We start from the raw sequence: 14,771 nt of genomic DNA, 5'->3' as shown, positions 1-14,771 counted from the left end.
AACTCGACCCTCTGAAACTGTCAGCCAGAATTAGCCTTCCTCCTTCGAGTTTCTCAACAGGAGTTTTCATAGTGACAGAAAAAGTAACACTGCACATCCATGTGCCTAGGGCAAAGCTGACGTCCTTGTCACCAGAGAGACTTCAAGGTCTTCTAACGACCTGATGTTCCATGTTCTCTATAGGGACCCTTTATACTGAGACCATGGGGACATTAGCAGTGCCAGCACTGCCTGCACTCACCTAAAGCCACCCTGAACAGCACACATGGGCCCCAGGGTGGCACAGTGGCCCTTCTGGGTATTCTTCAGAGACAGGGTCTAGGTGGGTCCCACAGATTAGGGAGGAGTGTACAGAGCCCGGCTGGCTGTGTTCCTCCCCTGAGCTCATTTCTCAGCTGTAGTGGAGCGGGAGGGGTAGTGGGTGGCTCTTACCTTGGCTGCTGGGAGAATACTTCCTCCTCAGGAGAGAGGGCACAGCTGTTGTCTAGGAGGAAGAGAACATCTCTGGGCATTCCTGAGGTGTAATTTGAACTAATTTGGGACTTCTTTTTGATTCTGACTTTAATTACCAAGGTCACCTGCTTCCCCGTTCTCTGCCAAAAGTCGAGCTCAACGATACAGGAATATATACTGTCTGTAAATTATGCACCAGTGCCTATATGGACGAGATGCCAGGGAACTGCCTGCTTCCAGTGGTGGGTTGGAAAGGGTACAGAGGCGTGGGTTCAGTTTACAGAGCTGTTCCTTCCTACTGCATGCTCGCTCTGAACTCGCCCTTGGTGACACAGACTCATGGCTGTAAATAGTGCTCCCTACTGGCACTGGCGTTCTTAGCCACTGCCTCCTCCCTCCTTTCCTCCTCTCTGCAACATGGAAAGAGATTCATTCTCTGTTTGCCCTTTTCAAGAGTAGAGAGACTGGATGGCCCAAGAAGTATTTCCCAGTGGCCGGGATTCTCCCTGTGTGTCTAGCTGCCTTTCCTATAGGTAGAGCTTGGAGCCTAGAGGTGGGACTTTGGGAATACTGGGGGTGGGGGATCCTGTGGATGTCAGGACCCTGCGCCCAGTCCCAGTCAGGACCCTGCTGTCACTCTCACACACCTGACCTTTGCCAGACACCTCCCCCCCAACCCAGAGCCTTAGTTCATGTGTTACTATTAAAAGATGTCACTGCCCACACAACCAGGCTCTGTAACACAGGTGAAGCGTGGGCAGAAAACAATGCCTGGAACCAAGGGCTGACACATGGCTAATATGTGGCTGACAGGTGGATGACATGTTGCTGATATGTGGCTGATTTGTGGCTGACACTACTTGCCCTGTGGCTTAGTGGGTGCCTGGGCCAGGGGGGACAGGGCTTGGAGTAGGCCTGGGAGCCGCACCCCAATCCTGTTCCTAACATCCTTTAGACACATGGACCTTTCTCCTGAGGCCTCTCTTTCACTCTCACCCAGTCACAGTGTCTTCCCTGTGCGGAGCTCATCCTTGGGCTATTTTCCCAATGCTGTTCCCAGACACCACTCGGCTCCTCTGTGTCTTCACCCCCAACAACCAGCACCCGTGTCTCTCAGTGGACAGGTGCCAGGCTGCTATGCCTGAGCTGGATGGAAAAGCATCTGGGAACACATGATGTGGCTCTAGCAAGACCCTTACTGAAGTCTGATGTGTGTGGAAAGGTAAAAGCCCCACCTATGTTACCCCTGGGTAGGCTAAGTGGGGTCTTACATTCCTGTCCTCAAAGCTGCTTAAAGAACTGAGCCAAGAACCCTGAGTGTGCTTGACAGACGTTCCTTCCACCTGTCCTCATCTCTGCATCTCGATGGGATCTCTGGGTTTTCCCCATCAGGAGCCGCCTGGACCCACCCGGCCCCACCTATCTGTGTACCCTTCAGGCATCGCTGAGCTGTCAGCTCACTCGCCACACCCTCCCTCAGCACTGGCTCTTCTGTGAGAGTTGCCTTGGAAGGTGGTGATGGGCATACCTTGGGCACCTTGGCTTGGTCCTCAGGGTCTGCAGGTGGAGTCTTTGGGATCCTGTCAAGTTTCTCAGTAACCCGGGGAAGAAAGATCTGGAGACCGAGGAAGAAATGTGTGCTATTACCGTCTTGTTGAACCATGACAGCCAGGGTGGGAGTCAAGCCGGGCTGGCACGATACAGGACAGTGGTCCCAGCAGATACTGGTCAAGCTGGGATAGAGCATGCCCTCCACCCCTCAGAATACAACAAGGCTATGGACTCCGCAAATTAAAATACACTTCCCAGTGGTTTCCCACTTCAGGCACCACCAAGCAGTTTCTTGCCATGGTATGGACTTGAGGAAGTCAGTTTTATTTTAATCTGAAACACCACATTGACTTAGGGCAGTAGGGATTTAACCATGAATCCACCTAGGGACCTTGCAGATCATTCTTCATTCTCCTGTCCTGATACCCACAGCATCGCTCTTCCAGAAACCTCTGACTGGACTTGGGGACGGATGCTGGGTTCTGGTCTCTCTCCTTCAGTTGTTCTAGCCACACCCACATCAGAATATCAATGTGTCAGGTCTTCCCTCACCAGGTGAAGTTTGCCTACCAGGGCTGAGGTTCCACATAGGGAGCACCACGTGTACAGGCCAGAGAACAACCTTGGTGTCAGTCCTCAGATGCTATCCACCATTTAATTAATTAATTAACATATTGATTGATATGGGGGTCTCTTAACCGTGCCCTAACTCTCCAAGTAGATGGGGGGGGTGGCCAGGGAGTCTCAGAGTTCTTCCTGTCTCTGCTTGTCCAGCAGTGGGACTATAGTTTACACCAGCACTATTGTGCCTGGCTTTTTTTTTTTCTTCCTGGTCTTACAAATTCTGAGGAGTTAACTCAAGCCATTATGCCTGTGTGTCAGGCACTTTATAGATGTCCTATCTTCCCAGCCTATAAGTTTTTAAATTATTACTATTTCAAAGTAATAAATGATTAAAAAGCTCTCGCAGGGGTCCAGCTCACGAACTGGCTGTGGCAAACATGAATAGCAGCATCAAGAAAATCAGGTCTGTTCCTCTCTGGGTTCCTGGGAGGTCTTGAGGGGACACTGTGGGCTACAGAAGAGATCCTTGGGGCTCACGGACGTGATACTTCATTCCTCCACCCTACTCACCGGGATGCCTGACTTTCTCCGCGGCTTTCCCGAGGGCTTCACTGTGAGTCCTGCTGCCCTCAGAGCTGCGATCCTGGACTCGATGTCTGAGACCTAGGAAGGAGGGATGACCGATGACAGAAGACAGGTAGACAGACAGATGTCATCCAACATCCCCTCTCAGATCATAAAGATCTCCAGCTTAGAATCCCAACCACAGCCTGGCCCTGGGTTCCTCCGCCTTCCTCCCTGGTTGTCAGAGTCTCTCTGGATGTCTCGAGGTGCTGGGTACTCTCTGGAGGCACAGCTGGAAGGCTGGCTCCTACATGTAGGATGATGTGTATGTGGCCTGGCCACTCCCTCCTGCCACTACCAGAGCCATCCTTGGCCTGTTCTCACCTCCTGGGCTACTCTTCCCACCGAAGCTAGAGGAAGCATCTAGATGCGGAAACTAAGTTAACTCCCTCCTCTTCCGTTTCATTTTATCATGGAACTAGGGCTGAACTCGAGGCTTTGCACAGGCTAAGCACAGGCTGCACCACTTGAATGACATCACCAGTCACTCTGCTCCATTAATTTTTGTGGTCCTCAGGGCTCTCCATCCACCTTCTCCTGGAACCTTCCTCTGCTTCCCTTCCCCATCACTCTGTTTGCATTTTGGGGTTTCACGTCCAATCCATGAGCTTACTAAGCTTGACACTACCCCAGTGCCTTTGTGTGATCTGTCTCCTCTGCCTGAACTCCCATGCCCTAAAGCAACCAACCCTTGGGGGCCGTGACCCACAGGTTGAGAACCTAAGACCAAGGGAAACCACAGATATTTACATTACAGTTCATAACAGTAGCAAAATTATGGCTATGAAGTGGTAATGAAAACATTTTATGGCTGGGGGCCACCACATCAGGAACTGTAGTAAAGGGTCACAGTCTTAGGAAGGCTGAGGGCCACTGCCATAGAGCTTCGGCATTCGTTTCTCTTCACAGTGTCCTTCCCACTGCCAGCTCTAAGCTGCCCTCCCTGGGCAATCACTCTGTGGGATAAACCACCCTGTTTCCTACTCACTAATTTCACCATCGAGTAACTTTGTTTCTTTTCATGTTTTGTTGTGGGAAGAGACACTTTTTTTGTTGTTGTTTGATTGATTTTTGTTTTGTTTCCTCCCACAAAGAGTCTAAATTCCAGAGTCAGGAGCTTGGGCTGAGGTTTTCAGAGCCGTTGCCTGTGTGACGACCCATGTCAGCTGCATGTTAGAAGGGAACCCTTGAAGGCAAGGCCTGGGCCTGCCTCACTCCTTGGCCGGGAGCGGTGGCTGGCTCACACCTCCCGTGCTTGGGTGCCGGTAACCATTTGCTGGATGAAGGCGGGGTGCTGGTTATCTCCACAGCCTGGGTTCAGACCTCTTTCCTTTACAAAACTACAGGGGGAAGACCCCGCAGTTGTCCCTGGAGAAGACACTCCATCTGTCCCTGGAAGGCCTGTACATGCTGGCTTGCATGGGGCCTGCGCACTGTTGACATCTCTCTCTCCCAAACCCTGAAGTCATTGCTCAGGCACCCAAGGACCCTTTGCCAAGTCCAGTCGTGAGCCCTGCTGTCTTAACCTCTCAGCCGCTATCTAGGCTCTGCTCATGGGATAGGAATAGTGACAATGTGCACCTTTCTCATGGCCGAAAAGCTTGCCCGGCACTCCCCAGGTTGAGCAGGGGAGTGGAGAAATGGGAACCCCTCCCCCCAAACTTGCACTCTGCTCCTGTCCTGGCTGCCAGGGAGGCCTCTGTGAGCCTGTATGTGGGCTGTTGGGTTGTCAGGCCTCTGACTGGGTCCTGTCACCAGGATATTGTCACTGGGGACATTCCTCAGGGGTGGGGTGGGTGGGCTACCTCACTCTCAGCTTGCTGAACTTCAGACACTGTCATGGCCACTCTATCCTCCATCTCTGATAGCTCCTCATCTGTGCTTTTCGTGGGCCGAGCTGGGTTCCCAGGACTCCGGGGGCTCCTTTCCTGGGTCTCCATGTGCCCTGTGTCCGCACACACCTAGGGACAAGAAGGTGTCACTGGTCATCCATTGAAGTAGAGCACAGGCTGCTGCCACACTGGTGAATTCCCATGGCTGGGCTCTAACCTCTTTACCTGTGTGGTTTTATCAAGCACCACCCCCAAAGCCTGAAACTAATTAGCTGCCCTCCCTTCGAGGGCAGATGGCTACCCGGGATTGTCCCTCTTGCCCTGTGCTTGGCCTCACCTTTGGGGACCCTCCAAGGAAGGTGCCATCTGGCTTGGTCTCATCTTCCGATGAGGTGCCAGAACCACTGATGTTGCTGGTCAGTTCTTCCAGCCTCCTCCTGAGTGTCTCCTCCTCTGTGTCAGCACTGGGGTGTGTCTCCACAGTTGGTTCCTAATGGGGCGAGGCAGGGCTTAGAGGCAGCCTCGGGAGGTGAGGACTCCAACACTGGTGTCCATTTAAGAGCCACCCTTCGTCCTGCTTCCCCGTCCCCAAAAGTCTTCACTAGGATAAAATGTGTATATACGTTTATCATCTTCACTATTTTAGGGTATACACTCAGTTTCTGATGCACACAGCACTAACTTCTCCCACAGAGCTTTCCCTTCTGCTATACTGAGACTCCATCCCCACTGAACACTCACTCCATCCTCCCCCTAGTCCTCGGTATCTATTTCTCTCTTTTCTGTCTCAGTGAATCTGCCCTTCCTGGGCTCCTTATGTGAGCAGCATCAGATGGGCCTGCTCTCTGTGGGCAGCTGCTTTCACTCAGCTAATTTCTCCAGGTTGAGCCATGTTGGAGTACTGGGAAACACATCTTTCTTTTTATGGATGACCTATTAGACCACATGGTTTGAATGAGACATTGAGCTTTCTCTGGGGGAAGTGCTCAGAGGTGGAAGGCACATCCTCCCTCCACCACTCTCTATCCCCCACTGAGCCCACAACCCCTTCTGTTTGTGTCCAAGCTCCGGTCCTATGTTTGTGTCCCTGGGCGTTTGGCTGGGGCTCAGGGGGCTGAGGACAAGGGTCTCTGGTTCTCTAAATTCTCTCTTTGTGAGGCTGAGGTGAGCCACAGTAGCATTATCTCAGTGCTGCCTAGAAATTCTGTGTTCCCATGGGGCTTTGGTGTCTGTCCTGGAATCACATAGCAACAAGGACCCTCCTATTCTCAAGTTATTGTGAGTCCGGAGACAAGGTTGAGGTGTCACACTGTGTTCCCATGTCACTTTTGCAACAGGGACTAACCCCTCGAAGGCCAGTGGCAAGTTGCAGAACTTTGCCGACAGAGGGTAGAGAGGGCTGCAGCATGTGGTGACTCGGTGGTACCACGGTCGGTCCGTAGCCAGTCTTCCTGAGTTCAGATCAAGGATAGCAGACTGCGTGGGGACCCATCTCTTTGCCTTAGATGAGGTTTTCAAAGGACCCAGAATAGCTATTGCTTTGGTCAAAAAAAAAAAAAAAAAAAAAAAAAAAAAGTCCAAGAAAGCCCATGTACATATCTCAGATGGGCTTTGGACATGAGAGAGCTGTCACTGGGCTTCGGACACAAGACAGCCACTTCTTGGATGCCTGAAGCCACTCTCCAACACTCACAGAACCTGTGAGGATTCATCTCACAGCAGTTTATGAGACATCTACCTGTAAAGGACCACACCGTATCACCTCCTTATTGTCCACGGATGGCTTTATGTGGATGAGCTACGCAGGAGACCTCCTCTGCCCATCCTTGGAGCACTGTGCACCAATCAGCTGCAAGATCTCTGAGACTCTTCCCCTGGGACTTCAGCCTCCCTTAATGGAAGGCTGTGGGCTCGTCTCTCTTAACCCAGGGGATTACCTGGGCTGAGGGTGGCAGAACCGCGTTCTCCAGGTGGACCAGCAGGTTCTCCACAGCTGACATTCGCTTGTTCAACTCCAAGATCTGCGGCAGAGGAAGAGGAGCAGTGGTCTGGTGACAGCAGAGGGCCTCACCGTAACCCCCACCAGCACAGGTGTCATCCTCCTCAGAAGTACCAAGTCCAGCTAAGGCCATTACCTATGACAGGGCCCTGGAGGTTAACTGTAAACAACCTCTGTCTGACACCGAGGGTACTGGAAGCAAGAGGGGAGGTCAGTGGGGGTGGGGGGTGGGAGGACAGTGTAGGAAAGGCAAGACACCCAGCCAGCCAAAGTGGCAGAAAGCACCGACTGTGCCTGTCACCGGGTGGCTCCAGGTCACTTAATGCACAGGAAGATGTGCATTAAGCAGGACACGGTGACCAAAGTCATTAGGTAGCAGGAGCCCTGGGTCACTTGTGACCCAGAGCGCAACTTTCTAATTCTTTGAGTCACCAGACTCTTGAGTCAGCCAGTCTATTAGCTCCCAGACAGAGGCAGGAAAATCGATTCCTCTTTGCTTGGCCTCCTTGCAGGCGGCCTCTCTGTCTTACATTATCTCATTTACCGCTCGCCCAGCCTTATGAGAGGGAAATGACACTTACAGGGGCGGGAAGCTGCCATTGTTGGTGGGTAATTACCCCAGCACTGAGAACTTGAAGGAAGACGGGGCATACTGGAAATGCTAACACGGGTGTCTTTGAGCCCTTTGCCTATGCTTGCCCTCTGTGGACAGCTGTGACTCAGGGTTCATACGGCCTGGCCCATTTGTTGTAGGTGGTGGTGGCACTGATCGATATTCTCAGTAGGTTGCTCAGCACATGGCTTGGTCTATTCACCCGTGAGGTAGAGGTGGGGGCTCAGAGAGCGGAAAAGCCATTGCCTACCCAGTGTCGATACTGTCATTGTGAGCCCCACAGGGAGTGAACAAGAAGGGAGGCCGCTAAGGAGGCTGGGAAGCTGGGCCGGAGAGGAAGGCAGAGGCCGGGAGGGACCAGCAAAATAATAGACGGGGCTGTTGGCTTAGGGTTCGGTGTGATTTTCTGATGAGACTCTGGCTGCAGCTAGGGAGAACTGAGGACCACCAGGCCAGTGAGACACACAAGGAACACAGTCAACTCCAGCTTCTGTCTGGTGTCTGGAACCTGGAGCCTCTGCAGACAAGCTCACAGCACAAAGGGTCTCCTGAGGGACCACAGTTTCAAGGAGGGCTGGAGTCCCCCATGTTTCCAAGATGGAGGCAAACTCAGGAGGGAGCTAAGGAACCTCATTTCCCATGTGGAAAATAAAAGACCTGGGTATGGCAGGGCTACTGTGTCCTCTGACTTGAGAGGCTGAGGCAGGAGGATGGCAAGCTTCAGATCAGACTGAGCTAAACAGAAAGAGCTTGTCTCATACATCCAAGGGCTCAGCTTTTGAATGCTCACCCTGCATGCTCGAGGCCCTGGGTGGGATTTTCTCCAGACTCTTACTTCATAATTTCTCTATTCATTTCATATGTATGTAAACCATCATGGCAGGTTAATTAAGTCCTGTCTAGGCTCCAAACTCTGGATCCATCCTTTTCCAATACAAGTATCACCATCCCCTGCAGGCAGGAGTCACAGAGTGTGGCCCAAACCTTGTTTGAACATGGAAATCTCTGCCTCCGCCTCCGCCTCCGCCTCCGCCTCCGCCTCTGCCTCTGCCTCCGCCTCTGCCTCTGTCTCTGCCTCTCTCTGTCACTCTCTCTTTCTCTCAGTTGATTTATTAGTTAACTAATTAAAAATTTTGGAACTCTATCTCTCGTCTTAAAGACAGAGCACGTGAGGTTCTCCTCTAGCTAAAACATACAGATTGCATAGCTGTCTCTTGGGAGCTCTGCTTTCAGTCTTGGTGAGCATATAATCAAAATTCATTATCACTCTGTGTATGATCACAGAAGAACCAGGTGGTTGCTATAGTTTAACTTTCTTCTTAGAGACAGATTCTGGATATGAAGCTTCAGCTGGCTTTGAGCTTGAGCTCCTTCCACTGTCTCTCAGGCCGTCTGATTAGCCACAAGCATGGTTCTTTTCTTTTTCCTCCCCACCTCTTAACATTTTGAGGATCTGCCACTCTTAACCTTTATGTTATTCAAATTCACCCCAATAAATCACCCCTATGCTATAGGCTATTTTCTGTCTGAGAGTGCTAAAAGCTTCAGTTTCTTTAAACTGACCTGGTGTGTGTGTGTGTGTGTGTGTGTGTGTGTGTGTGNGNGAGAGAGAGAGAGAGAGAGAGAGAGAGAGAGAGAGAGAGAGAGAGAGAGAGAAAGAATAAACCCATCTGGAGAAGCACATAGATACACTTCTCCCAAGCCTCATTACCTGAGTCTCAGGCACAGTCCGGGCCCTCCTCTTGCTATGCTGGGAGGCCGCCCTGGGACTCTGGATACTGTCTTCATCAGAGGTGTCCACATCAGCCAGGTACTGTGAGGGCAGATGTTTGCCCCTGACACCCTCAGTCCCTTTGCAGAAAGACGGGGTTTGAATCGGAGTGAAGCGTCAAGAGCTTAGGAACATGTCTGCCCCAGGGAAGCAAAGTTAGCCATAGCCATGCTCCATTAGGGTGTGTGTGGTCACAGGACCACGGTTCCCACACCACACACCTCCAGGAAAGAGGCCCCTCCTACCCTGGATGGGGTGGTGGCATGGGACTTGAGAAGCTGACAACGGGTAGGTGTAATATAATTCTAAAGCCTAAATTGCAAACATGGCCAGATTGCACATGTGTGTAGGGCATGGGGCCCTGGCATGGCCTTTCCACTAATGGAGGCGGCCTTCCAAACCCTTTCCACACACACCTGTGTGGGCACTGAGGGTTGTTTCTCCTTCACGGAGTTTTGTGGTGAGAGTTCCCTACAATGTGGCTTGAATAACTATTCTGAGCCCTAGCAGGAGGTGACCCCATCATATTGTGTCCTTATTACCCACCACCTCTGCTTGGCCCAAATGGTACCTCACACAACAACAGAGAGGCCAGGAAGGATGCATACGATGGCTCCCCTCCAGAGAGTTCAAGGCATACACCATGTTCTGTGTCTGATGCTCAGCAGGTCCCACCCTGCATTATGAATCCTGCCCAGAAACTGACTGAGTAACGTTACACCCCTTCCGACACAGCCTAGGAGACCCTCTGCCAAAGATACCCAAACCCAGCCCATGCTCTGACTCCCTAGGAGTTGTTAAGTTGCTTTAAGATGCTAAGTTGGTCACATTTGTCCATAGATGCGACCAATAGATGTGTTTAGTCCGTACAACGTTGGGGTGAGCTAGAAATGGCTGCCTGGCCTAGCAAGGATGAGGAGGGACAGAGAAGCCATATAACCTGGTGGTACTTCCTAGCATCATACCCCTGCTCCATCCAGAGAAGAGCTGGCCACACTCTGACACTCCTTACTTTATGTTCACTGTCGTAACAACCGCTCTGCCACTCCCCATCTAGGAGATGCTGTGTGGAAAGTCCTGTGTGAGAATCACTGGCTGCCAAAGCCTAGGTTCCCATCTTAGAACTTTCCAAACGTAAGCGCCTTTGCTTGGCACTGCTAGGTCTCTAGCTCCTGGCTTCCCTTTTATGTGTTCCAGGGTCATGGCATCATGGGAGGGAATATCAAGTCGTGTCACTGGGCTGGCTTATTTACTCATAGTTTTAGGAACAAGTGGAGTCCCACCTCTATCCAAAGTCCCCAAGACCCTAATCATTGCAAGGAACACGAGGTCACAGTCTCTAAAGACCAACTTGTCTGAAGACCAACAGGTCCCCTGGAAGCAGTGGTTTGTGCGTAGTCTCATTTACTCTAATGTAATCTGTGCCTAATTTAACTGCTGAACCCAGCACATCTGCCCCCTTGGGCACAGGCTTGGGGATTTCATTTGGAAGCTGGAATTTCTGATAAAATCTTATGGAACCAGTTTCTTTCTCTTGTCCCTTGTCTCCTGATGAGTAGCTACAGCCTCCTAGGTGGGACGTGCTCTACTGATCTTCCAGTGGAACTTTAGACTTGGTGGTACTGTAGCGGTTTTGAGGGAATGTCAGTTCTCTTCCCTGTAGCAGAGGCAGTGATCTGGGGATAGTTCTAGGTATCGCAGGGAAGCACTGAGCCCAGGGAAGAAAGGGTCTCTGGGGTTTGCTGAAGGCCAGTTACACTAAAGGAATTAATCTGTCTATGCAAACTAAGGGAGGGGCTTGCTTCTTAGGGATGCCTCCCCTCCTCAATGCCTCCTACCCATATCTCGGAAAGAGGTCGGCTGGAGTACCTACCAGGCATAGCTGTGGTCCCAAAGGCACTCTCGCAGGATGCTGCAGGCAAGTTCAGTTCAGTGTGACCATCCTCCCCAGAGGGTAAAGGGCTATATGGCTGCACTTCAGGACTGGGACGACATCCCGAAGCCCTTGCACCATTCTCCTCCAGTCCCTCAGGTTCCAGAGAGGTGGTGTCCTCAGAGTAGGGCTCACCTGAGAGGGACTGAGCACACATGCTGTCAGCGTTGGCCGCTCCAGGGCTACCGACTGAACACTAGACTGGCTCTGTGCTATTCCTCTCTATCTTCAGTCACTGCCAAGAGCACTTAACACCCTTCTGCTTCACGTCTGTGACACTGGGGTTCCTTGGGTCACTGTGCCCAGGCATCATACAGGAGACAGACGTATTTCTGAACAGCCAGGGGCCCAGGCTCACTCAGGCTGAAGCCTTGAAAATACTCCTGTGAAGATTTCTACTACTTGGGAGAGAGGGCATGGTAACTGTGTCTACTTTAGCAATCTGTGATGGTCAGAGGTCAAAGGGTAGAGGTGAGTAGCCTGTCCTTGGGCTGAGGGGGTCTGCATGGTGCCACCATCCCCATGGGATCTTAGTATTCAGTTCTCCCAGAGGCCACTGTCAGAGCATCTCTACAGTTTGATCTTAGCTGGGGGAGTGACATGGCTTCTAGGGAAGGGAGGGTTGGAGGGGCAGGGCCTATGATCCAAAGTCCCCTTAGGGGCTGACTTCTGTGTCCCAACTCAATCCAGCAATGCTTGAGCTCAAGAGCTACTGGAGGGTTCACAAGCAACCGGCCATAGCCTAGCACTCACAACCATTTTTACTGCTTTTCTGAGTGTCTCATGCATGCTGGGCACGGACTCTTGTGATGGTTTGTATATGCTTGGCCCAGGGAGTGGTACTATTAGGAGGTGTGGCCTTGTTGGAGTAGGCGTGTCTTGGTGGTTGTGGGTTTAAGATTCTCATCCTAGCTGCCTGGAAGCCAGTCTTCTGCTAGCAGCCTTCAGATGAAGATGTAGAACTCTCAGCTCCTCCTCCACCATGTCTGCCTGGATGCTGCCATGCTCCTGCCTTGATGATACTGTACTGAATCTCTGAACCTGTAAGCCGGCCCCAGTTAAATGTTGTCCTTTATAAGACTTGCCTTGGTCATGGTGTCTGTTCATAGCAGTAAAACCCCAACTAAGACAACTCTCATCTCAAAATCAACCATGAAAGGCAGAAATGAGGGGATAAGGTTTCAAAGAATTTCCAGGGACCAAGGTCATGTGGTTAGCAAGCAGCGTGTGTAAAAGGGGCATTTTCACTTCTGAGACTAGCCTAGTTGGAACAATGAAGTGCATGAGGCCCAGGTCGGGCGCAGGCATAGCTCAGTGCTGGGTTCTGACTGGCTCCTCAGCGGCCACCGTTGTCCATTCTGCCCTCCTGACTCCTTATTTCTAGGCTGAGCATCACCGACCACATTCCAGGCTCCGAACTCACCTGCCTGGCCTTACATTCCCATCTGCCCCAACCTCTCCAAGTGTTTTGCTCAGTACCCTGAGCTGCTGGTCTTGGGAGGATGTGAAGTTTCTGAATCCTATATTCCCACGGCCTGTCCTGGAAAGTCCCCTTGCCTTGAGAGTCTGATGTGACCACCGGGCTCTGTGACATTGCATCCCCACATGCAACTCCAGCTGGGGTCCCAGCACCTCCCCCTCAACTCAGGTTCCTAAGGGGGGAGGGGGATGGGTAGATGCCAGAGTCCACTGACCTGCAGGCTGTGTGCAGTCTGAGGGACTGAGGACAGGCCCCGCGTTTGGCTGTAAGGCTGCACTGAGTGATCTGAATCTTCTTCAAAGTCCTCATCGCGGAAGGAGAGCAGGCGCTTTTTCTTCTTGGGCGTGAGATAAAACAAGACTGCTCAGATCCCAGCCCCACACTCAGCCTCCAGACAGTCGGCAAGCCCTCCCTGGGGACGCCCATCTCTAGCTAGAAACTGATGCAAAGGAGCCCGGAGGTGGCTGTGCGACCCAGGGGTCCACCGGGTCTGCATCATCAGAAGTAACATTGTATCCAGGGGCTCAGCTGTGCTCTAAGGAAAATGAGTTCTTGGCCTGCCAGGTGCTGCCTAGGGTGTGAGCTGCAGCAGGGCTGAAGGCACCTCACACAGAGGGCGTCCTGAGACTTTAGGTCTATGTAGCTCGCTGACTATGGGGTGGAGGTAGGTGACCACTCCATTTTCTTTAGGTGTTTGATCATTACTTTATGAACCGCACCCCTCAGTACAATGGCTCTCTGATCCTTTAAATGCATGTTTTATTGTTAGAATGTTCTAGACACTGGCGGGGTTGCATGCTGCGAGCTCAGCAAATGGTGTGAATTGGATCCTGTGCAAAAGATGACTGACTGTGTGTGTGCCTGGAGCATTTCTCAGATCTGATGCTACAACCCTGTCACCTTCAAAGGGTTCAAAGCCCAACTCACACTCTTCGGCCTACTTCCCTCTCTCTGAATCATCATTGTCATCCTGTCCCCAAACCAAAGCACTGGCTTAGCCTGTCTCCACCACAGGAAGCCAAATGAGAAGAGCAACAACCACTTATAAAGACAAGGCTCATAATCTGAAAGGTGCAAGACCCGCTTCCATGCATGTCCCTTGAGCCATCTGGACACATGTCTGCCCTCCTGTACACGTTGTCACAGCACCTCAGTGTCCCAGAACACCAGTCAGTCAAGACAGGCCTTGCAGTAGGTTTTGTCTATCTGTACTTTTTTTTTTTTTTTGGAGTTCTGAAGTGAACACTGGGCTCCCATGCTTGGGTGCCAGGGGCTCAGGAGGGAGGGGCTTAGACAGGAGGAGCTCAAGAGGGAGGAGGTTGAGGAGGAGGGAGCTCAGGAGGGAGGGGCTTAGGGAGGAGGGAGTCCCACGCTTAGGGATGAGGATCCACTGTGGACACAGAGGTTCCCAGGTGGGTATGGGGTGGGAGCAAGACAGAAATGCAGTTGCCTGAGGTATGGCATGTCTGGGAGAGGTGTGAGGGAGCTGGGAGGCATGAGGATGGAGATATATGGAATTTATGGAGACAGTGCCTGGGCAGGACTTACTTTACTGGTGAGGGGCTGGTCTCCATCCTCATCCGTCTGCTCACTGTCTCCATTTCCTTCTTCCAAGCTTGGCTCAGATCCACCTGCAATTTACAGGTGTATGGCTCCACCCATAGAGGGCCAAAATGGGAGACCACTTAACTGTCTCTGGACTCATTTTTCCACTCACTTGCCAACTACTGTCTATGGAGGTTTGAATGAGAATGCCCCCCCATAACTTCATATGTTGGAATACCCAGTTGCCAGTTGGTGGAACTGTTTGGGAAGGATTAGGAGGTGTGGCTTTGGTGGAGGAGGTGTGTCCAGGACTTTGAGGTTTCAAAGGACTCCTGCCATTCTTAGTCTCTCTCTCTCTCTCTCTCTCTCTCTCTCTCTCTCTCTCTCTCTCTCTCTCTCCCCCACC

The 14,771-nt window shown here is 51.8% G+C and overlaps 1 protein-coding gene across 2 annotated transcripts in view; it reads right to left on the bottom strand.

Annotated features, from left to right (window-relative positions):
* Nucleotides 1-14,771, bottom strand: part of Mlph (melanophilin) — a 36,338-nt gene that overhangs the window by 6,208 nt on the left and 15,359 nt on the right. The window contains exons 5-14 of one of the 2 annotated variants that reach the window (XM_029538900.1): nucleotides 14,369-14,451; nucleotides 13,035-13,157; nucleotides 11,281-11,485; nucleotides 9,348-9,487; nucleotides 6,962-7,045; nucleotides 5,362-5,514; nucleotides 4,998-5,153; nucleotides 3,139-3,231; nucleotides 1,982-2,068; nucleotides 433-484 (exon numbers count right to left, since the gene is read on the bottom strand). In XM_029538900.1, coding sequence (XP_029394760.1) covers nucleotides 433-484; nucleotides 1,982-2,068; nucleotides 3,139-3,231; nucleotides 4,998-5,153; nucleotides 5,362-5,514; nucleotides 6,962-7,045; nucleotides 9,348-9,487; nucleotides 11,281-11,485; nucleotides 13,035-13,157; nucleotides 14,369-14,451 — 1,176 coding nt within the window. The remainder of the gene's footprint in view (nucleotides 1-432; nucleotides 485-1,981; nucleotides 2,069-3,138; nucleotides 3,232-4,997; nucleotides 5,154-5,361; nucleotides 5,515-6,961; nucleotides 7,046-9,347; nucleotides 9,488-11,280; nucleotides 11,486-13,034; nucleotides 13,158-14,368; nucleotides 14,452-14,771) is intronic. The other variant, XM_029538901.1, reaches the window with a different exon arrangement.

Source organism: Mus pahari, chromosome 5 (assembly GCF_900095145.1).
Source record: "Mus pahari chromosome 5, PAHARI_EIJ_v1.1, whole genome shotgun sequence".
In the NCBI taxonomy this organism is placed as follows: Eukaryota; Metazoa; Chordata; class Mammalia; order Rodentia; family Muridae; genus Mus; species Mus pahari.
The sequence above is the reverse complement of the archived record's forward strand: the minus strand, read 5'-3'. Positions and strand labels throughout refer to the sequence as shown.